The sequence below is a fragment of the Heptranchias perlo genome, chromosome 17 (genome assembly GCF_035084215.1).
Source record: "Heptranchias perlo isolate sHepPer1 chromosome 17, sHepPer1.hap1, whole genome shotgun sequence".
In the NCBI taxonomy this organism is placed as follows: domain Eukaryota; kingdom Metazoa; phylum Chordata; class Chondrichthyes; order Hexanchiformes; family Hexanchidae; genus Heptranchias; species Heptranchias perlo.
In genome coordinates, this window is record NC_090341.1 from 26,915,182 (window position 1) to 26,938,492 (window position 23,311).

The 23,311-nt window shown below is 41.4% G+C and overlaps 1 protein-coding gene across 1 annotated transcript in view; it reads right to left on the minus strand.

Annotated features, from left to right (window-relative positions):
- dnah12 (dynein, axonemal, heavy chain 12) overlaps positions 1 to 23,311 on the minus strand; it is a 239,166-nt gene that overhangs the window by 209,889 nt on the left and 5,966 nt on the right. The window contains exons 3-6 of the mRNA XM_067998764.1: positions 19,792 to 19,882; positions 18,106 to 18,132; positions 14,165 to 14,354; positions 7,430 to 7,505 (exon numbers count right to left, since the gene is read on the minus strand). Of these exons, the coding sequence (XP_067854865.1) occupies positions 7,430 to 7,505; positions 14,165 to 14,354; positions 18,106 to 18,132; positions 19,792 to 19,882 (384 nt within the window). The remainder of the gene's footprint in view (positions 1 to 7,429; positions 7,506 to 14,164; positions 14,355 to 18,105; positions 18,133 to 19,791; positions 19,883 to 23,311) is intronic.

Consider the following 23,311-nt stretch of genomic DNA (forward strand, 5'->3'; position numbering starts at 1 on the left):
TCTGTCTTGGGGCCTCAATTATTCACAATATTTATTATCGACTTTGATGAAGGCATAGAAAGTCTCATTTCTAAGTTTGCCGATGACACAAAGATTGGTGGCATTGTAAGCAGTGTAGATGAAAACATAAAATTACAAAGGGATATTGATAGATTAGGTGAATGGGCAAAACTGTGGCAAATGGAATTCAATGTAGACAAATGTGAGGTCATCCACTTTGGATCAAAAAAGGATAGAACAGGGTACTTTCTAAATGGTAAAAAGTTAAAAACAGTGGATGTCCAAAGGGACTTAGGGGTTCAGGTACATAGATCATTGAAGTGTCATGAACAGGTGCAGAAAATAATCAATACTGGCCTTTACATCTAGAGGACTAGAGTACAAGGGGGAAGAAGTTATGCTGCAGCTATACAAAACCCTGGTTAGACCGCACCTGGAGTACTGTGAGCAGTTCTGGGCACCGCACCTTCGGAAGGAAATATTGGTCTTGGAGGGAGTGCAGCGTAGGTTTACTGGAATGATACCCGGACTTCAAGGGTTAAGTTACGAGGAGAGATTACACAAATTGGGGTTGTATTCTCTGGAGTTTAGATGGTTAAGGGGTGATCTGATCGAAGTTTATAAGATATTAAGGGGAACAGATAGGGTGGATAGAGAGAAACTATTTCCGCTGGTTGGGGATTCTAGGACTAGGGGGCACAGTCTAAAAATTAGAATCAGACCTTTCAGGAGTGAGATTAGAAAACATTTCTACACACAAAGGGTGGTAGAAGTTTGGAACTCTCTTCCGCAAACGGCAATTGATGCTAGCTCAATTGCTAATTTTAAATCTGAGATAGATAGCTTTTTGCCAACCAAAGGTATTAAGGGATATGGGCCAAAAGCAGGTATATGGAGTTATATCACAGGTTAGCCATGATCTTATCAAATGGTGGAGCGGGCTCGAGGGGCTGAATGGCCTACTCCTGTTTCTATGTTCCTATGTTCAGCATCTACCATGTCAAGCCCGCTCATAAACTTATATGTTTCAATTAGATCACCTCTCATTCTTCTAAACTCCAGAGAATATAGGCCCATTCTACTCGACCTCTCCTCATAGGTCAACCCTCTCATCCCAGGAATTAATCTAGTGAACCTTCGGTGCACCGCCTCTAAGGCAAGTATATCCTTCCTTAGATAAGGAGACCAAAACTGTACACAGTACTCCATGTGAGATCTCACCAAAGCCCTGTACAATTGTAGTAAGACATCCTTACTTTTGTACTCCAACCCCCCATGCAATAAAGGCCAACATTCCATTTGCCTTCCTAATTGCTTGCTGTTCATGCATGATAACTTTTTGCGTTTCTTGTACAAGGGCACCCAAGTCTCTCTGGACACCAACATTTAATAGTTTCTCGTCATTTAAAAAATATTCTGTTTTTCTATTTTTCCTACCAAAGTGAATAACCTCACATTTCCCCATATTATATCCATCTGCCACCTTCTTGCCCACTCACTTAACCTGTCTATATAAGAACATAAGAAATAGGAGCAGGAGTAGGCCAATCGGCCCCTCGAGCCTGCTCCGCCATTCAATAAGATCATGGCTGATCTGATCCTAACCTCAAATCTAAATTCATGTCCAATTTCCTGCCCGCTCCCCGTAACCCCTAATTCCCTTTACTTCTAGGAAACTGTCGATTTCCGTTTTAAATTTATTTAATGATGTAGCTTCCACAGCTTCCTGAGGCAGCAAATTCCACAGACCTACTACCCTCTGAGCGAAGAAGTTTCTCCTCATCTCAGTTTTGAAAGAGCAGCCCCTTATTCTAAGATTATGCCCCCTAGTTCTAGTTTCACCCATCCTTGGGAACATCCTTACCGCATCCACCCGATCAAGCCCCTTCACAATCTTATATGTTTCAATAAGATCGCCTCTCATTCTTCTGAACTCCAATGAGTAGAGTCCCAATCTACTCAACCTCTCCTCATATGTCCGCCCCCTCATCCCCGGGATTAACCGAGTGAACCTTCTTTGTACTGCCTCGAGAGCAAGTATGTCCTTTCTTAAGTATGGACACCAAAACTGTATGCAGTATTCCAGGTGCAGTCTCACCAATACCTTATATAACTGCAGCAATACCTCCCTGTTTTTATATTCTATCCCCCGAGCAATAAAAGCCAACATTCCGTTGGCCTTCTTGATCACCTGCTGCACCTGCAAACTAACTTTTTGATCTTCTTGCACTAGGACCCCCAGATCCCTTTGTACTGCAATACTTTCCAGTTTCTCGCCTTTAAGATAATAACTTGCTCTCTGATTTTTCCTGCCAAAGTGCATAACCTCACATTTTCCAATATTGTATTGCATCTGCCAAATCTCCACCCACTCACCCAGACTGTCTATATCCCCCTGTAGGTTTTTTATGTCCTCCTCACTCTCCACTTTCCCTCCCATCTTTGTATCATCTGCAAACTTTGATATGTTATACTTGGTCCCCTCCTCCAAATCGTTAATATAGATTGTAAAGAGTTGGGGACCCAGCACCGACCCCTGCGGAACACCACTGGCTACTGGTTGCCAGTCCGAGAATGAACCGTTTATCCCAACTCTCTGCTTCCTGTTAGATAACCAATCCTCCACCCATGCCAGAATATTACCCCCAATCCAGTGATTCTTTATCTTGAGCAATAATCTTTTATGTGGCACCTTGTCGAATGCCTTCTGGAAGTCCAAATACACTACGTCCACTGGTTCCCCTTTATCCACCCTGTACGTTATATCCTCAAAGAACTCAAGCAGATTTGTCAGACATGACTTCCCCTTCGTAAAGCCATGCTGACTTTGTCCTATTAAATTATGTTTATCCAAATGTTCCGCTACTGTCTCCTTAATAATAGACTCCAAAATTTTACCCACCACAGATGTTAGGCTAACTGGTCTATAATTTCCAGCCTTCTGCCTACTACCCTTTTTAAATAAGGGTGTTACATTAGCAGTTTTCCAATCTGCCGGGACCTTTGCCGAGTCCAGAGAATTTTGGAAAATTATTACCAAAGCATCCACAATCCCTACTGCCACTTCCCTCAAGACCCTCAGATGTAAGCCATCAGGTCCAGGGGATTTATCCGCCTTGAGTCCCATTATTTTACTGAGTACCAATTCCTTAGTGATTTTAATCGTATTTAGCTCCTCCCCCCCTCGAGCCCCCTGTTTGTCCAGTGTTGGGATATTCTTAGTGTCCTCTACCGTAAAGACTGAAACAAAATATTTGTTCAGCATTTTTGCCATCTCCATGTTTCCCACCATTAATTTCCCGGTCTCATCCTCTAAGGGACCTACGTTTGCCTTAGCCACCCTTTTTCTTTTTATATAACCAAAGAAACTCTTGCTATCTGTTTTTATATTTTTTGCTAATTTATTTTCATAATCTATCTTCCCTTTCTTCATCAATCCTTTAGTTACTTTTTGCTGTCTTTTGAAGACTTCCCAATCTTCTATCCTCACACTAAGTTTGGCTACCTTATATGTCCTTGTTTTTAGTCGGATACTGTCTTTAATTTCTTTACTTAGCCACGGATGGCTGTCATTTCTTTTACACCCTTTTTTCCTCAGTGGAATATTTTTTTTTTGAAAGTTGTAAAATAACTCCTTGAATGAACACCACTACTCATGTACCGTCTTACCCTTTAATCTATTTTCCCAGTCCACTTTAATCAATTCCGCTCTCATACCATCATAGTCTCCTTTATTCAAGCTCAGTACGCTTGTTTGAGAACCAACCTTCTCACCCTCTAATTGGATATGGAATGTAACCATGTTATGGTCACTCATTCCAATGGGATCCTTAACTAGGACATTATTAATTAATCCTGGCTCATTACACAGGACCAGGTCCAAGGTTGCTTTCCCCCTTGTAGGATCAGTTACATACTGCTCAAGAAATCCATCCCTAATACACTCAATAAACTCTTCCTCAAGGCTGCCCTGCCCAATTTGATTTGTCCAGTTAATATGATACTTAAAATCCCCCATAATTATGGCTGTTCCCTTATTACATGCCCTGACTATTTCCTGATTAATACTTCTTCCAGCAGAGTTGCAACTATTAGGAGGCCTATATACTATGCCCACTAGTGTTTTTTTCCCTTTATTATTCCCTATCTCTACCCAAACTGTTTCATTATCCTGATCCTTTGTCCCAATATCATTTCTCTGTATTACAGTGATTCCTTCCTTTACTAACATAGCCACCCCACCTCCCCTTCCTTCCTGCCTGTCCTTCCTGATTGTTAAATAACCTGGCATATTTAATTCCCAGTCGTTGTCACCCTGCAGCCATGTTTCTGTAATGGCCACAAGATCATACCCATACGTAGTTATTTGTGCCGTTAACTCGTCCATTTTGTTACGAATGCTACGTGCATTCAGATAAAGAACTTTCAAAGTATCCGTTTGCAGACTCTTTGTGTCCTCCTCACAGCTTACTTTCCCACCAAGCTTTGTATCGTCAACAAACTTGGATACATTACACTCGGTCCCTTCATCTAAGCCATTAATATAGATTGTAAATAGCAGAGGCCCAAGCACCGATCCTTGCGGCACCCCACCAGTTACAGCCTGCCAGCCTGAAAATGACCCGTTTATCCCTATTCTCTGTTTTCTGTCCGTTAACCAATCCTCCATCCCAACGTGTTCCCCCAACCCCATGAGCCCTTATCTTGTGTAACAACCTTTTATGTGGCACCTTATTGAATGTCTTTTGAAAATCCACATTAATAATGAAAACCGCTTCTGTAAACGTGTCATATTGTAATTACACCCTGCCACCAGTGGTTACACTGTCGTACCTGTTTTACATCTCCCAGCTCCTCAGGCTGTACTGCATAGAAACTCCTATGTTCCAACCAACTCTACTTCTCTGCTTCTCAAACTGTCACAATCTTTGCTATGTAACTGTAATAAATTATCATATATAATCAAAATATTATACCAAGTAAGGGCAGAATGCATGACTTTAAAATGAGGACTGAATTACATCTATGAGCCCTGGTCTAATTATCCCTCCAATCTAATCTCACTTTACCTGAAGACTACATTTGGTTTTGTCTCCCGAAGTGCAACATTATAGGCGATCAACTAGTAACATCCCTTTAAATGTTCCCATTATCCTTTGTCAGTAGCCCTTTCCCATAACCTTCAGTGAGCGACAGCATCAGGCCCTATATGGGCCATGAGCGTGTTTAGGTTATTACTGTCCCACGCATTTATGTCGTCAAAAAAGTGAAGTACGAGTCCCTTCTCCGCACTTTAAACCAAAAACTTACCATTTATGTCGACATCAACATAAATTCTGGCGTACTTAAGTCGACAGATTTTTTAAGTCCCTAATAGTGTTAAAGGCCTTCTTTTATTGCCACTTTACAGGCCTTTTGTTTTACATTTTCCACAGTACTGAGTTTACTGGCAGTATAAGGAAAGGGTTAATCAGATTAACTTGAGTTCTGCTTTAAATTACTACAATATAAAGTAAAATATAAGAGTTAAATTATCAGGCGAGATTAAATAAACTAGGCTTTATTCCCTGGAATATGGAAGGTTAAGGGGTGATCTGATTGAGGTTTTTAGGATTTTGAAAGGAATTGATAGGGTAGATAGAGAGAAACTTTTCCTGCTGGTGGGGGAGTCTAGGACAAGGGGACATAACCTTAAAATCAGAGCCAGACCATTCAGAAGATAAGTTAGGAAACACTTCTTCACGCAAAGGGTGGTAGAAGTGTGGAACTCTCTCCCACAAAAATTAAAATTAATAATTTTAAAGCTGAGATCGATAGATTTTTGCTAGCCAAGAGTATTGAGGGATATGGAGCCAAGACTGGTGGATGGAGTTAGGATACAAATCAGCCATGATCTCATTGAATGGCGGAACAGGCTCGAGGGGCTGAATGGCTTACTCCTGTTCCTATGATCCTAGTAATTTTAGCCTTTAGCCTTTGCTTGATAGGTGGGGAAGTATGAGTCTTAATATCTTAAAATAGTTACAAGTATACAGCAATTCTAAGGTAGTGACCATTGATTTTTAGAATTGAGAATGACCCTTACAACATTGGTAGATTTTAACATGAAGTAACCATCTGCTTAATGAGACAAGTTAATAGGAGATATAGGTAAGAAAGGAGTGGTAAGAATGTGAAATGCACTACTACAAGGAGTAGTTGAGGCAAATAGCATAGATGCATTTAAGGGGAAGCTAAATAAGCACATGAAGGAGTAAAGAATAGAAGGATATCCTGATAGGGTTAGATGAAGTTGGGAGGGAGGAGGCTCGTGTGGAGCATAAATGCTGACAAAGACCAGTTGGGCTGGATGGCCTGTTTCTGTGCTGTAGTTTCGATGTAACTCGATGAAACTTCAGCAGCACAGACACAGTACAGGCAGAAAAGCTCCCTTTGTACCGAAGAGAGAGAGAGAGAGAGAGAGATTTTATTCATTAGAAGGGAAGTGTTGAACCCTTGCTTAAGATAAGCACCTGCCTGAGAAAGATCACAGCCTGAATCTGGAAAGTTAAGGAGTGTGTTTTCTGTCGTCAAGTTAAGGGAGTTAAAAACTGAGATGTTTTTGAAAGTTGAATTATTTTCACCCAAGTCAATAATTGTAGCAAACAAGTGTAGCTGCAAGGACAGAACATAATCAAACCAGTGTTGAATGCTGCATAATCAAATGCATCTTTTGATGTAATTATATAATGTAGAAGCATGTGAATTGTCATGTAGTTGGGGTAAGAGAAATATATAAAAAGTGGCAGTATGTAATGAGCACTGAGATTCATCAGCCTGAAATACTGAGCTCAAAACTGTAATGTGTTTGAGCCCCCAACCATCAGGTGTAAGTACGATCTTTTAAGTTCATATTTAAGTACTATTGCATGTACTGTATGCTTAATAAATCTATGAAAGCTTGACCTCAACGTTTCAAGAACTTTAATGATTTTGAGGAATAGATAGAACATCCAATCATAAATAAAAACTGTCCTGTAACAGGCAGACTGATTGAAATGCTCATGGAGCTCAGCTTCCATGAACGTTCCAAGAGCCGATTTTTGAACTTCTGGAAAAGATTCTGAAATTGATAGTTGCTCAACAGGGAAAAAAAAATCGATGGTTACAATCAATTGTAGTGCATTTTGTAATGCCCGTTTCATGAGTTAAATTGGTGAGCAATTCCAGCTATTAATTAGGTCTTCTTTTTTATATCCAAGTGTATGTAGAGACTGAGAGATGCAAACACTTAACATTTAAGGTGCTCCCCTATAGTAAAAATGTTTCTTTAAAGGGAAAATGTTCACACTCTTACAAATGCAGGAAAAGAACTGAAGAATATAACATTAGAAAATCAAAGAGTATTCATCTGTTTTAGTAGCAGACTATGTTGAAACATTATACTCACGTAGGTTCCTGTGGAAGAGGTTCAGAGTCTTCATATTCAAGCCCTGATACTTCTGGCTTTACTAGAACACTTCTCACTGAAGCATAAAAATATGGACAATAATTAGATAAGGTGGGTTGTGTATTCCTAGTTAATTAACATACAATGATACTATAGCAGGGCAGTGGGAATAATTGGATAGCTGTTTCAAAGAGCCGGCACAGGCACGATGGGCCGAACGGTCTCCTTCTGTGCCGCAACACACAATGATACCATGATAATCAATTAACTTTAAAATTAGCAAATATGCAAAAGATCTGAATTATTCTTGTTTTATTTTTCACTGCAAAGGTGATTGATATTTCACACAAATGAAAAAAATCAAAATTTATTGCATTACACAGGTATAGCATTAAACTATGTAGGCTCGCACATAATAACCACTTGAGAGGGACCAGAGGCTGCCAGCTATTGTGGAACCATATTTCCTTCACGAGAGACTAAAGGAAAGAAAAATTGGAAAACAACACAAATTTGAGATTTATCAGCAAATTCCATTATCGACCTTGAACCAGAACGATCAACAAGCAATTGATCTGTTCAGAGCTTGGCACAGACATAAAGATGTTGAGTTATCTTATTAGATTAAGCATTTAGATACCCAAATGCCATATGAATACATATAAAATGTCTGAGCATAGTGATCATAACAGCATTTCATGCAAAACTAAATAAATGCTAAATAGTTTTAGCCACTATGTTGCAATCTCTAAAATTTCTAAGCATAGAGTTATACCTGTCATGAAATCAAAGAAGTGTAGGCTACAGGAGTAATATTTCTCATACTGCAATTCTACCATCAACCATCTGCTATTTAAAATTATCTAAATTATACTAACTATGGAATATACTTGCCTCCATTCTCTAATTTTAGTAAAAAAGCATACATTTACATTTTTACTAAAATTAAAGAACAAAGGAATATATAGCCTGGGAATCAAGTATGGATTATCATCATACAACAAACTTTCAGTACTAATTTAAATTGTATAGTGCGGCTATCATTATGCATCAACCTGGAATATCTGGATCACTGGCATCATGACACCAACACAGCCAGGTTGTCTAATCAGAAGTAGTTTCAAGGCTGTAATTTCATATCAGGGTTCATACAATAATTATAAACCACTCGAGCTTGTAGTGTAAGAAATCATCTGAGTTTTATTTGCAATTACAGTCCACACCACTTAAACCATCCACATTTAAAATGGACAGTCGCTTATATCAGCTAAAAAACGATAACCATTATCTATTTGCATTAACATCAATTTCAAAGTTGCCGGTTATAACGTCTTAAGTGCTCAATTTATTTTGGGCAGAAATAACTGTGCTTACTCACCAGTTCGCACCTCATTAAGGTGCACTGAATGTAATAAAAGAGCCTTACTGAAGTAGACTTCATTTTAATATTTTCGGATGAGAATCCTCCACCAAAACCTGCATGGCTGTGCAGGAGGTTTCCCTTCATTAAAGACTGACCAAAGCAAAGAGAGAACTCTTTACCTTTCCAGTGAATTTGTACCTACAGTCTATCAGCTGTAATAAATGGCCCAGATTTGAAAGCTATCCGGTAAACATAAACATCCTGCATAAAATTAGCATTAAATTTATTAGCACTACCGCGTTATACTGGCCATTGCGTATAGCGGGCAAATCGCATTTGCACTAACGTGCCCGTTATAAGCGGTGGGGACTGTACTTCCCTTATAATCACTCCTGAGTATTCAATATTTTTAATAATGTTTTTTAAGAACTTATACATTTTACAAATTAATTTCCAGCACAGTGGTATTCATAGTATTCTGGTTGTTCTTTTCATTGTCGGTATTTGGCTGGGCAGGCCACTCAAGACAATGACAGAATGCATGGTTTCCTGACAAGAGTCATTACGCATGTCTGGAAGAGATAGCCCTGGCTGCCCAATAGCAGCCTGTGACTTGCTGGCCTGGTTGGAATAAAGGTGGCACAGAGGACTGGTGCAGGAGAAAAGAGTCATGACTGCTGCCAGGATTGTGGGCACAGACCTGCATGATGCACTGCCTGTGGTCGTAAACCAGCTGGACGTTGAGGGAGTGGAATCTCTTTTGCTTGAAAAAGATGCCAGGCTGGTTATAGAGAGCACTATAGGGTTATAGGGCAATGTGGGTACAATCTATGGCACCTGGCACCCTGGGGAAGCCTGCCATGTGGGGAAGCCTAGTGCTCCCTTGTCCAACCAATATGGTGGCTGACACACATCCAGCTGGAATTATGCGTGCACTTTCCGCCGGCCATATTGGAACCTTAGTAGACCGGTTAGTGCCCGACAAACATGCGCTGCGCGGCTGAATTTCTAGGCTGAAGTCTTTGGTCTTCCCAATATTTAGCTGGAGGAAATTGCAGCTTATCCAAGACTGGATGTCGGACAAGCAGTCTGACATCAGAAAGGCATGGATGAATCGAGAGAAGTGATGGCGAGGCAGAGATGGAAGTCGTCAGCATATATGTAGAAGCTGGCCCCATGCCAGCGGATGATGTCATCAAGGGCAGCATGTAGATGAAGAAGAGGAGGGGTCAAAGGATAGATCCTTGAGGGACTTACAAGATAACAATACAACGGCTGGAAGAGAAGCAATTGCTGGAGATGCTCTGGGTACAATCTGATAGACAAGAGTGGAACAAAGTAAGGGCAGTCCCACTGAGCTGGGTAAAGGAGGAGGATGGAATGGTCAACTGTGTAAAAGGCTAGAAAGAGGTTGACGAGGACGAGGAGAGATAACGCACCATGGTCACAGTCACAGAGGAGGTCATTTGTGTCTTTGGTTAGGGTCGATTTGGTGCCGTGGCAGAGGCAGAAACCTAATTGAATCTCCCCAATCAGGGAGCTGTGGGAGAGTTGGCCGTGGATTTAGGAGGAACGTGAGAACACGTTCAAGGACTTTGGAGAGGAAAGGGAGGTTGGAGATGAGGTGGTAATTTGTAAGGACAGTGGGGGAAAGAAGGTATTTTTGAGGGCAAGTGATGATGGCAGTTTTGAAAGGGAGGGAGACGGTGCCTGAGGAGGGAGAACCATTTACAATGTCAACTAGCTTGGGGGCCAAGAAGGGAAGTTGAGTGGTCTTCAGTTTAATGAAATGGGGTCAAGGGAGCAGAAGGTTGGGCTCATGGATGAGATAAGCTTGAGAGGACATTGGGTGAGATGGCAGGGAAACTAGAGAGACTAGTTGTTTTAGAGGTGTCTGAGAGTACCTTGAGCAAAATAACATTTTTAACCATTTTTTAAAGTAACTTCTAAAAACATACAGTTAGAATATACCTTCACTGACTTGTTTTTCTATATTTTTAAATGAATAGTTGAGCTATACAAACAAGTCCCCGGTTCAATCCCCAGTCTGTGCTGAGATCGCTGTGACCAATGCCGGGGACTAGCACATGCGCACTTGGGCCCGGAGCGTGTTGAGTCGCGCATGCGTATTTTAGGTCCCCAACTGCCCTCGCTGCCGTCCACTGAAAGTGTGGACTGGAGATCGAGCACCAAAATTGCAGCCGATGCAGGTAGTCGTAAGGAGGTGGGGGAGGAGAGCATAGCCCGGAGGAAGGGAAGCAGGGCAAACGGAGAAGCAGCAGGGGGAAGCAGAAGAAGGGGTGAAGCAGAAATAGGGCAGGAAGGGGAGAAGAGGGGGAGCAGAAGTCGAGGGGAAGGGGAGAAGAAGCAGCAGGAGGAGGAAGGGGAGAAGCAGGGAACAGAAGAAGGGGGAGGGGAGAAGCAGGGGGGAAAGGAAGAAGCAGCGAGGGGGAGCAGAAGCAGGGGAGAAGGGACGAAGCGGGGGGAGCAGAGGGGGAAAGGGGAGCAGAAGCAGGAGCGAGCAGAGGGGAAGGGGAGCAGTGGGGGAAGGGGAGCAGAAGTGTGGGGGGGAAACAGGGGATGCAGATGCAGTAGGGAAAGGGGGGAGCTCCGAGAGAGCAGAGCTGGTGGGGTGGGAAGAGAATGTGATCCAGATCTAAGGTGGGATAAGAGAGGGAGAGCACGACGTCATCGGACGCAGTGTCACTATTCACTTTGTAACATAAAAGGTGACCACCCTACACCCCCCCCTCACTTTCTACCCAATAAACCTGAAAACAATCCATGGTCCGCACACAATGCCCCATCAGTCACCACAGCTCTCTCCCACAATGTTTAGTTTGACGGAGTGATTAGTGACAGTGTGCATATTTCTGGTTTTCAACTGACGCGTGACGGCCTCCTGTGCATGCGCTGGGCCACTTGATGACGTCACTCTCAGCGCATGCTAAAAAGCTATGGCTCCGATTGTGACTTCACTTCCAATGACATCACCCTCGCCCGTTTTCATTGAATGAAATGCACCTTCACTAAACCAACCCTGCAGCTCAAATTATGTAAAATACTCAATGCTGTGGATTTGACAAATTCAGCCTCACAGAGAAACGGCTACAGCCCCCCTCATGATCTTGCGGTGCCTGTTCATGGAGCCACATATTTGAAGGAGCCCACAGGTCAATTGCTGGGTTGGCCTGGTGTGGAGTCAAAGCGAGGTGAGAGGCTGCTCAATGTGGAGGCCTCACTCCTCTAGCAGACAGGGGAGTTTGGTTGGAGATTTTATCAGATCACGTTGATAGCATTCGACAAGGTTCCACATAAGAGACTGTTAACAAAAATGAGAGCACATGGAATTGGAGACAATCTATTGGCTTGCCCTCCACAGCCGTCTCCGAACCTGGTCATCAGTTCGTCGATGCTCCAAGCTCACTCCACCCTATCTATGTCAACCTTATCCCACCACAGGACCTCTGACTTTAACTTTGGAATCCCTCCCACTGTCTCCTCTCCATTCACTGTTTATTACCAAGACATATCTATCCTCATCTTGCTATGTAACCACACCTATGTAACATGAGTTTCCCTGCGCGTTTTGGCTGCCACTCCGGACCGGAGACCATTACTCCTATATAACCTTTTTCTTTTCTCTTTACCCCTCCAAGGCTAAGTAATAGAAAACAGAGAGTGGTGGTGAACGGTTGTTTTTCGGACTGGAGGGAGGTGTACAGTGGTGTTCCCCAGGGGTCGGTACTAGGACCATTGCTTTTTTTGATATTTATTAATGATTTGGACTTGGGTGTACAGGGCACAATTTCAATATTTGCAGATGACACAAAACTTGGAAGGGTAGTGAACAGTGAGGAGGATAGTGATAGACTTCAAGAGGACATGGAGAGGCTGGCGGAATGGGCGGACACGAGGCAGATGAAATTTGACGCAGAAAAGTGTCACTTATCTACTTTAAGTACAGCTAGCCTTTCTAATACCTCCTCTTGATCAATTTTTAGCCCATCCAGTATCTCAACTACCTCTTCACTTACTGAAACTTTGGCAGCATCTTCTTCCTTGGTAAAGACAGGTGCAAAGTACTCATTTAGTACCTCAGCCATGCCCTCTGCCACCATGAGTAGATCTCCTTTTTGGTCCCTAATCAGTCCCACCCCTCCTCTTACTACCCGTTTACTGTTTACATGCCTCCTTTTGTTTTTTCTCTCTCGAGTACTGTGCCCCCACCCCGACAAAATCCCTATCCCAACCCTCCAGCACTCCTCAACCCTCCTACTCTCCTAACATCGTCCCAGGTTTGACTCCCTCTTAGTTAAACAGACAGCTTCCCTCTGTGCCTCTCTTGGCATCCTCCAAAGAGCTCATCGAGGCATTTGTCACTGCCTCCTTACGAGCAGCAACCCCATATGTCGCATCCTATTCTCTCACCAACGTTCCTGCTCAGCTCACCCGGTGAGGGCTAATCTTGCCACTCTCCTTCCCGTCCCACTCACCCCTCTCAGCACTGACCCTGTGGGCTCTGACAGCGGATCAGCTATCAAAGAGACAGAAAAGAAAAGTAAGAAAATAATTTAAATTTTAAAATTTGATATTTTTTAAATCTCCAAAAACAATTCACAACCTGAAGAAATGAAACTCCACACTTATAACTGTTCACTTTCTGGGCAAGAGAAGTTGATTGTCAGTCATTAACAATTATTATGTCCTTAAAAGAGTACTTACGCTGTTAATTACCAGACTTAACTTTCTGTGGCGAGTTTAACAGGCAATTAATATGCAAATGCAGCAACTTCATGAAAATCATGGAGATGCTGTTTTCGCAAACCTAATGGCGGAGCGGCGCAAATCAGCCAGCAACTTGTGGCGATTCACAATTCACAGGGTATCCCTTCCTCGCTACAAGTTGCTGGCCAATTTACGCATTAATAATGGTGTGCAGCGTTCAGATTTTCAGCAAAATCTGTCCTAATTTTTTTTTTTAATTGAAAAAATTAAAGCACATTAGTTCTTTAAACATTTGTAAACTGTGCAACTATTTTTATTTTATTATTTTTTTTAAGAAATGCACCTATCTGGTTGTCTATCCACTACACTAAATTTGGTTACAGTAACAAATGATATTCTCTTCTTCTCAAATTTTCTCCTCTTACTGATCCTCTCCTGAAGATGGTGACTCATGTTGGGGTATGCTTTACAGGCACTAATGGACCTCCTGTACCTCTCCCAAGTGGCCATTCTTCACATGAGCAGATAACTCAGCACAGATTAAGTGATCAGTTGGTAGTAGTTCCTATTATCTAGTGTATATAATAATGGTCTCCAGGATAAATAAAATATTCATGTGCAGTTTATGTTTAAAAAAAACATACCCAAAAATCTCTTCATGCTCTTTTCAAAGTCCGCGACGACTTCTTCAAATAGTTCGCGTACAATTATCTCTCTCGTCTTTCCTTCTCTCAGTGATCGAGGTACCAGAGTCAGAATAGAGTCCAGCCACTGCTGCTGGATTGGTACCACAGGGCTACTCTCCACACATCGTTTCATGAATAGGTAGTTTAACTGAAATTGCATAGAACTCATTAGAAGGTATACTTCAGATAAACACCAAGCTTTTGGAGTAATTGCTTTTTCTTCATTCTTCTGTTACAAACTGCAAAATAATGCCCTCTCATATTCCATCACAGTAACCCCAAAACTGTAATTTTTTTTTTTTTAATTTTGCATTTATGTTTGATATATACAACTCATGTGGATAGCAGGGAGGGAGAGAGAATGGTGGAAAATCAATGAATCATTGACAAAATCACAAGTGTTCATAAGACTACACCATGAACCATACACACATGGTTCCAGTCCTACCTGTTGCAATGTTGACACTACATCGTCGCCTTCCCGTGCCCACATCATTACCATTGGTGTATCCCAGCTTTCCTTGGCTCCATGCTTTTCATCATTTACATGGAAGCATGAATGTCAGCTTTCACATTCACAGCAACGACATTCAAGTCTACCTCTCCATCTCCTCCACTGACCCCCAGAGTTGTTGCCAGTCTGCCCATCTGACATGAAGATTTGGATGAGGTAAAAATTCCTCCTGCTATATATCAGCAAAACCAAAGCCAACCCTTGAGCTCCCACAGATACCTATGTGCCTTCAGCTTTGACTCCATCAACCTCTGATCTGCCACCTCAGCCTAAACCCAGAAGTGTTTATCCAAGGTTTCTTGATTAACCCTGAGCTCAACTTTCTTCCTCACATCTGATGAGTCACCAAACCACTTTCTTTTGTCTTCAAAATGTTGCCTGTCTCTGCCATTACCTCTCCTCCTCTGCTGCTAAAATCCTAATCCATGCCTTTATTGTCTTGAGGCTGGACTTCTCCAACTCTCTCCTTGCTGGACTTCCCACATCCAGCATCCTATCTAGAGGGCTCGAATATAAAGGGAAGGAAGTTTTGCTACAGCTATACAAAGCCCTGGTTAGACCACATCTGGAATACTATGTACAATTCTGGGCACCACACCTTAGAAAGGATATATGGGCCTTGGAAAGAGTGCAGCGCAGATTCACCAGAATGTTACCGGGCTCCATGGGTTACATTATGAGGCAAGATTACATAAACTAGGCTTGTATTCCCTGGAATTTAGAAGGTTAAGGTGTGATTTGATTGAGGTTTTTAGGGTTTTGAAAGGAATTGATAGGGTAGGTAGAGAGAAAATATTCCCACTGGTGGGAGACACAACCTTAAAATCAGAGCCAGGCCATTCAGGAGAAAAGTTAGGAAAAACGTCGTCACGCAAAGGGTAGTAGAAGTGTGGAACTCTCTCCCACAAAAAGCAGTAGATGCTAGCTCAATTAATAATTTAAAATCTGAGATTGGTACATTTTTGCTAGCCAAGGGTATTAAGGGATATGGAACCAAGGCGGGTGAATGGAGTACAGATCAGCCATGCTCTCACTCAATGACAGGACAGGCTCGAGGGGCTGAATGGCCTACCCCTGTCCCTATGTGCTTCTCCTCTGACACTGTCCTACTTCCCATTTCCTATTCTCTTCGCTTCACCATCAATGAGAATTGTTCCAGACACAATGCTCACATCTTCCTGAATGCCTTCCTTCAGCATCACCACTTTGTTAATCTTTCCCTGCCTTCAAAAGCCTCCAAAAGAACCTTCTTTCACCCCTCCATCTACTCTTCCCTTTTTCCGCTCCTGCTTTGTGTCCACCACCCTGTAAAGCTCTCAGAGACATCTCTCTGTATTTGAGGGATACTAGAGAATTGTAAGTTGTTGTTTTGCTACAGTAGCTTCTTAGGACATGACATTAAGTTAAAGCTTTATTACTCCTACACCCATTATTCTCTACATTATTTTATAATATCGTCAAAATGGTACTTCAACTCATGAATTACATGAGAGAAAATGGTGCAAGAACATTAGGGTGAGAATTTTTTGTTGTTGCTATTATTCATTTCTAGGAGAATAGCACTTCTGCGTTGTCATGATTGTTCATTTAAATAAAGTGGCAGTGGGGGAGTTGGGATTGAGCAGGCTGTAGCTTTAGTGAAGGCACTTACCTTGCCCATTTCACATGCTGTACATAAGACAGTGAGGATCCACAATGGAGATTGGAGGTGTAAGGCTACAAACTTTGCAATAAGAGAAAATAGTCCTGTTCCATTTAATCACTCTTCATGCGACCCAGTCATAAAATGATAAACATGCTGTTCCTAGCATACTGTATAATGTCAGAGCATCCTCATGTATTAATTCTGCTCCATTACATACCATTCCTCCACACAATTACCCAACCAGTAGATACCTGATTTCAGGTGTGGAATATAAGAAAGATATGAATGGAAGTGAGGCACTCTTTCAGGGAAGGGAGGGAATCTCTGGAGGGAAAATTAATAGGTGATAGTTTTGCAAAGCTCTTAGTTGGTCAGTTTAAGAAAGTTAATGGTAGAAACCTAGAAACAAGTCATTTAATGTATTCTCAATTGGCAAATGGTGCATGAGTTAACACGGCAAAAGATAACTTATAACATGCAACAGTGCAGCAAGAAATTAATGCAATCTAACAATTTTGTTTAAAGTACGTTTTTGACACCCTTATCTCAATCAGGTTGCCAGTCCCCACAGCAAAGCAAATAAAAAAATGGTCAGCAAGACAACCCTGGTCACAATTGCACACCTCATAGCAGCCCATTGTAGTGTCACTGGCTGAGTCCTGGAGACAGATCCACTACCCATATTCTCAGTTATGGACCAATATTTACCTTGAAGGGATCTAAAATGGGAATTAAAATAGGGGAAAAAAGAAACAAAATGCCACATATTTTAGTGACACAAAGTCAAACAAAATACCTCCAGTTATATATAAAACAAAAGTCAGCTAGACCAGTGTTGTCCAATATGTTAGCCACTAGCCACATGTGGCTAATTAGGAAACCAGATGTGTCTAATTGAATTTTAAAGTAGTGAATAAAAAAAATCAGTAATAGACACCGTTGGGCATGTGACCTTAATATTCATATTCGCATGGTGTATGCATGTGTACTTTAACCTTTTTGTGTGTTTGTTGGTAAAACGGTGAGATGAAAAACAGAGTGTGAGAGTGTTTTTGATCATTGTGTGTGCTTTACTACTTATTGGTTATCTGCTAAAATAGTTACATGGGTGAAAATGGCAAACTTCAGCACCATGGAAATACTAGCAACATTGTATGGAGAGGGGACCTATCAGAGTGGTCAACTCGACCAATGGGAATAACTGCTTCAGGCCAGCAGAAGAGATAACGAGAAATAACGAGATGCTCCAACAGGGCACGTTATGGCAAAGGGCAAGTAGCATTCTGGATGGAGAGCAGGGGCGGGTTTGGCACATCTTGTTGTGTGAGTCAGCATTGTCAGCATTCAATCTGATGAAGTCAAAGTACCACTCGCAACTGCTGGACAAAAACCTAGAAGCTGCAATAAGATGTGTTGTGTCTGATAAATTAATGTTTTAATACCAAAGTTTGGTGGAAGAAAAAGGTTGCAAAATTTCACATTGAATGATAGTAAATGTTTGTTAAGTAAATATACACGTGAACTACATTTACCCGCATCGTGTGTAAGGCATTTTCTACTAAAATTAGTGCATGTGGCTAAAACGGTGTCATGTAGCCACGTTATAGCAAGTCAGCGATTTCCATTGGACAACACTATGCTAGACATTATTGTTTTAAGCTTTGGAACAAAAGCATTTAACTTAATTTTCACAACTTGTTATTTTAGAAGCAACCTTCGCCAATAAATCTCAGAACTTACCCTTCGCTGCTTTTGCTCGCTGTTCATCTGCAAGTGAGAGAAATACGGGATCAAAATATTTCTGTCCAATAATTCTTTAATACATACAGCTCCAGCAGAAATATCCAAAATTCACTAAAATTATCAATACATATTATTGAAACTATCACAAGACAATTGACATCTATATCTATCTATTTATATCCATTTTTGTCACATCTGGCCACTATGTTCCCACAATTCTCTCAAAATCAAAATGCTTTCTGATTTTTTTACATTTGACCTTTTTTCCATCAGTAACTGAAATTGCTAATGTCCAAAATAAGGATTTAACCAAAAAAAAGTTAAAATTAAAAATACATATTTTACAATAACATAATTAAATGTATCCAATCAATTGATTGTGTGTCTTTTAATGCCTTCAGTACTTGAATGCCATAACTTCTCCCAAAAGCCTAGGTTTGGACTTGATATTTGATAGAGTTGTGATGCTGTGGGCTGAATTTGCACTGTGCACTCTGAGCAGGTGCAGTGTACCTAATTTTTCAAATTGCAAAAGTACTGTTCAGTCAGCTGTACTGAGGAATATTTGGGGTGGATTTTCTGCATGGTTTCCGCCCAGATAACAATGGGCGAAATGAAATAAGCACAGAATACATGACTTTAAAATGGGGACTGAATTGCATCTGCATGTGCTGGTCCAATTATCCCCTTGCCTCTAATCCTCTCTCACCTGAAGACTACACTTGGTCTTCCATCTTCATATGCAACATCATGGGAGGTCAACTAGTAATATATTATAAATCTTGTTTTCTGAGTGCACTTCCATTATAAATTCCTATGTCCACATTTATAATGGAAACTACCTATTGTAAATGTGGACATAGGAATTGATAATGGATGTGGGTTGGGACTTGATATTTCTGTATTATTTGTCACACTATAATTACACTCACTCACCAATGGTGGCACCATTGTGCCTCCGTTGCACATATCCCAACTCCTCAACCAGTACTTCAGAGAAACTCCTATGCTCCAATCAACTTTACCGCTGTGCTTCAAAAATTGTCGTTAGTTTTGCTCTTTAACTACAAATAATAATGTAAAATCAATGTAATATGTAAAAATAAGGAATGAATGTATGACCTTAAAATGGCAACTAAATTACGTCTGCATACCCTGATTGAATTATATCCTGCCTTCTAGGACCACTTCACCTGAAAAATACATTTGGTCTTCACTCCCCATGTACAATACTACAGGAGATGGATTCGTTTTTTGTTTAATCAAGATTCTCAGAATTCTTTGTAAATTTACAATTTCAGTGTAAGCCATGAAGCATGGGGATTTAATTGAGCAGGAAATACTAAGGTAGAGATTCGGGACGGATGAAGAAAACCATAAAACTTAGAAACGTCTCCCATCAATTTGTAATGAATAAATTGGCTGCTGCGTTTCCTTACAATGTAACAGCGACTACACTTTTTAAAAAAACTTCATTGGCTGTGAAGTGCTTCGGGTCGTCCTGAGGTTATGAAAGACGCTATATAATTGCAAGCTTTTTCTTTCTTTATATTCAGAAATAATAGACAGCCTCACTTGCTAATAGAATTGTTTGTTTGAGTGCCGCTATACTCATATTGCCAAGTACCATATTTTGATATTTGGCTTTTTGAACACTTTTATCAAAAGACAATAAACACTCACTGTACTAGGCAGCTGAGGCTCAGGAAGAATGGGATCCTGTTTCTCAAATTCTTGCAGTGTTTCTTCATAAATCCTACGTGCATCATCAATCCTATAAATAATAACAAATTAAAAAATGAAGCCATTGAATCTTCTTTGCACCTTGTAGGTGCGTATATAAGTTTAACCTATCAAATAAGGCAGTAATTCGTAAATTATTGTACTGTTTATAATAAACAATAATCCTATTCCTGGGCCATGACTCACCGTGTCCACTGATCTGCTTGACAACAGACCTGATAACACTAAAGACAAAGCTTTGGTGACGCTTTGCCCAATCCAATCTGCCAACATTTGGAAACCAAACAGCAGGTTGTATAACGGAGGCCAAGGTTTCTGCCTTTGAGGTTTCCACTGTAGATGTCCCTGGAGTTGCTACATGCTCCAGGTTGAACTGCTATGCAATGAATGTGTCATCATCTCTGTACAGATGCAACCTGTGAACTCCTCTACTGTGGCCTTTGGCAGTTCTAGATTAATGGCCAGTGTCCACTGACTGTATCATACTTATGTGCTCAAAGAACATCCTTCTTTGTAAAGCAGGCCCTACTAGGTTTGCAACCCTTGGATCCTCAGCTGACAGAGGACTAAAGTTGGCCTTTGAGGCAGCAGGTTCCTTCTCTGCCTTCAACACCTCCTCATGCTCAATTGTGCTTTGTGAGTGACTCAGTACACCCTTGTCACTGTAATCATGAAGTTCCCCCAGGTAGACATTTCTGACCTGGTATTTGGACTGGTAAGAGAACAGTGACACTGACTGCTGCGCAGACTTGCGAATTCTGTGCAGTGGCCTGCTGAGATTGCTCCTGATGTAAACCTGGCAAAAGAATATATATTACAATCACTGAAACAATCAAAATAAGTTCCATTAGAATTTGGGACACATTCTTGCGCTGGAGTATCTGCATTGGTAACAGCAAATGGATGAGTGCAAATAAAGAGAATGATAAAAATGGCTTGGAGGGCATCTAACTACCTCATCTCCCACCCATGGAGGCAGAGGGCATGGCTGAGGTACTAAGTGAGTACTTTGTATCTGTCTTTACCAAGGAAGAAGATGCTGCCAAAGACACAGTGAAAGAGGATGTAGTTGAGATACTGGACTAAAATTGGGCTAAAAATTGTTATAGAGGAGGTACTACAAAGGCTTGCTGTACTTAAAGTAGTTAAGTCACCTGGTCCGGATGGAATGCATCCTAGGTTACTGAGGGAAGTAAGGGTGGAAATTGCAGAGGTGCTGGCCATAATTGTCCAATCATCCTTAGATATAGGGGTGGTGCCAGAGGGCTGGAGAATTGCAAATGTTACGCCCTTGTTCAAAGAAGGGTGTAAAGATAAACCCGGCAACTACAGGCCAGTCAGTTTAACCTCGGTAGTGGGAGGCTTTTAGAAACGATAATCTGGGACAAAATTAATAGTCACTTGGATTAATAAAGGAAAGCCAGCATGGATTTGTTAAAGGCAAATCGTGTTTAACTAACTTGATTGAGTTTTTTGATGAGGTAACAGAGAGGGTTGATGAGGGTAATGCAGTTGATGTGTGTATATGGACTTTCAAAAGGCATCTGATAAAGTGCCACATAATAGGCTTGTCAGCAAAATTGAAACCCATGGAATAAAAGGGGCAGTGACAGCATGGATACGAAATTGGCTAAGTGACAGGAAGCAGAGTAATGGTGAATGGTTGTTTTTCGGACTGGAGGGAGGTATACAGTGGTGTTCCCCAGAGGTGGGTACCAGGACCATTGCTTTTTTTGATATATATTGATGACTTGAACTTGGGTGTACAGGGCACAATTTCAAAATTTGCAGATGACACAAAACTTGGAAGTGTAGTAGATAGTGGGGAGGATAGTAATAGATTTCAAGAGGACATAGACAGGCCGGTGGAATGGGCGGACACATGGCAGATGAAATTTAACGCAGAGAAGTGTGAAGCAATACCTTTTGGCAGGAAGAATGAGGAGAGGCAATATAAACTAAATTGTACAATTCTAAAGGGTGCAAGAACAGAGAGACCTGGGGGTATACGTGCACAAATCTTTGAAGGTGGCAGGACAGGTTGAGAAGGCGGTTAAAAAAGCATACAGGATCCTGGGCTTTATAAATAGAGGCATAGAGAACAAAAGCAAGGAAGTTATGTTGAACCTTTATAAAACACTGGTTCGGCCACAATTGGAGTATTCTGGGCACTGCACTATAGGAAGGATGTGAAGACCCTAGAGAGGGTGCAGAAAAGATTTACTGGTATGGTTCCAGGAATGAGGGACTTCAGTTATGTGGATAGACTGGAGAAGCTGGGGTTGTTCTCCTTAGAACAGAGAAAGTTAAGAGGAGATTTGATAGAAGTGTTCAAAATCACGAAGGGCTTAGATAAAGTAAATAAAGAGAAACTGTTCCCATTGGCGGAAGGGTCGAGAACCAGAGGACACAGATTTAAGGTGATTGGCAAAAGAACCGAAGGCAACACAATGAAAACTTTTTTATGCAGCGAGTAGTTATGATCTGGAATGTGCTTACTGAAAGGGTGGTGGAAGCAGATTCAATCGTGGCTTTCAAAAAGGAATTGGATAAATACTTGAAGGGAAGAAATGTGCAGAGCTGCGGGGAAAGGGCCCTAGATTGCAATGTGCCCTGCATACTTTGGATATACTCCTGCAGACCTTGTGAGGTCTCCAAACTTCTTTTTAACTGCTTGTTACTCTCAGAGTTGACATATTTAGCCACCTCCTGCCAGACATTTTGAATTACACTTCTGAGGTCTGTGTCCTTGTTTTCAAAATATTGCAGTTCACCTAAGTCACACCTGCTCCAGCAGCACCTTCAGGTTAGCATCCAAAAACCTTTGGTCTCTTCCTACTGCTATCACACTTCTAAATGTCTTATATTAGGTGAAACAAAACTCGCCTCCACAAATACCATAGGCTTGAACAGCCAGCTGCAGCCTTGCCTAGTTTTTGTGGAGGCAAATTTTTAAAGCCCATAGCATGCCAGATCTCTCGCCCACAAAGTCATGAGCTCACATGCTCAATGTTAATAAAGTGTGACACAGAAATCTGGACATGGCCCACCTCCAAGCAAATTGGTGGATACGAAACCCACAGTGAATTCAATGGGAAGGAAAACTGGGTGGGGTGTATAATGGGTGTCTGATCCACTACCATTTGTTTTGCGCCCCCAAAGTTGAATTTTACACTGCTGACTCCTTGCTGGGCTATAATTACAGTGTGTGCAGGTTGCTATGATGTGGTTCGCCCAACTGGCTATTATTCATGAACCTTGACAATACAAATACACACTTTTAAACAGCAATTCCGTGACTCAAAAGTGGTGTAACTAGTGGTTGTCAGCTGTTACAAAAACATTGCAATCATTATGAAATGGTCTTTTGGCGAATTAGTAGGTCACATGAAAAAATCCCTAATATGATGGCAATGCAATATTGGATTTTGCCTTCACAAATGAGCTAAACATAAAATAT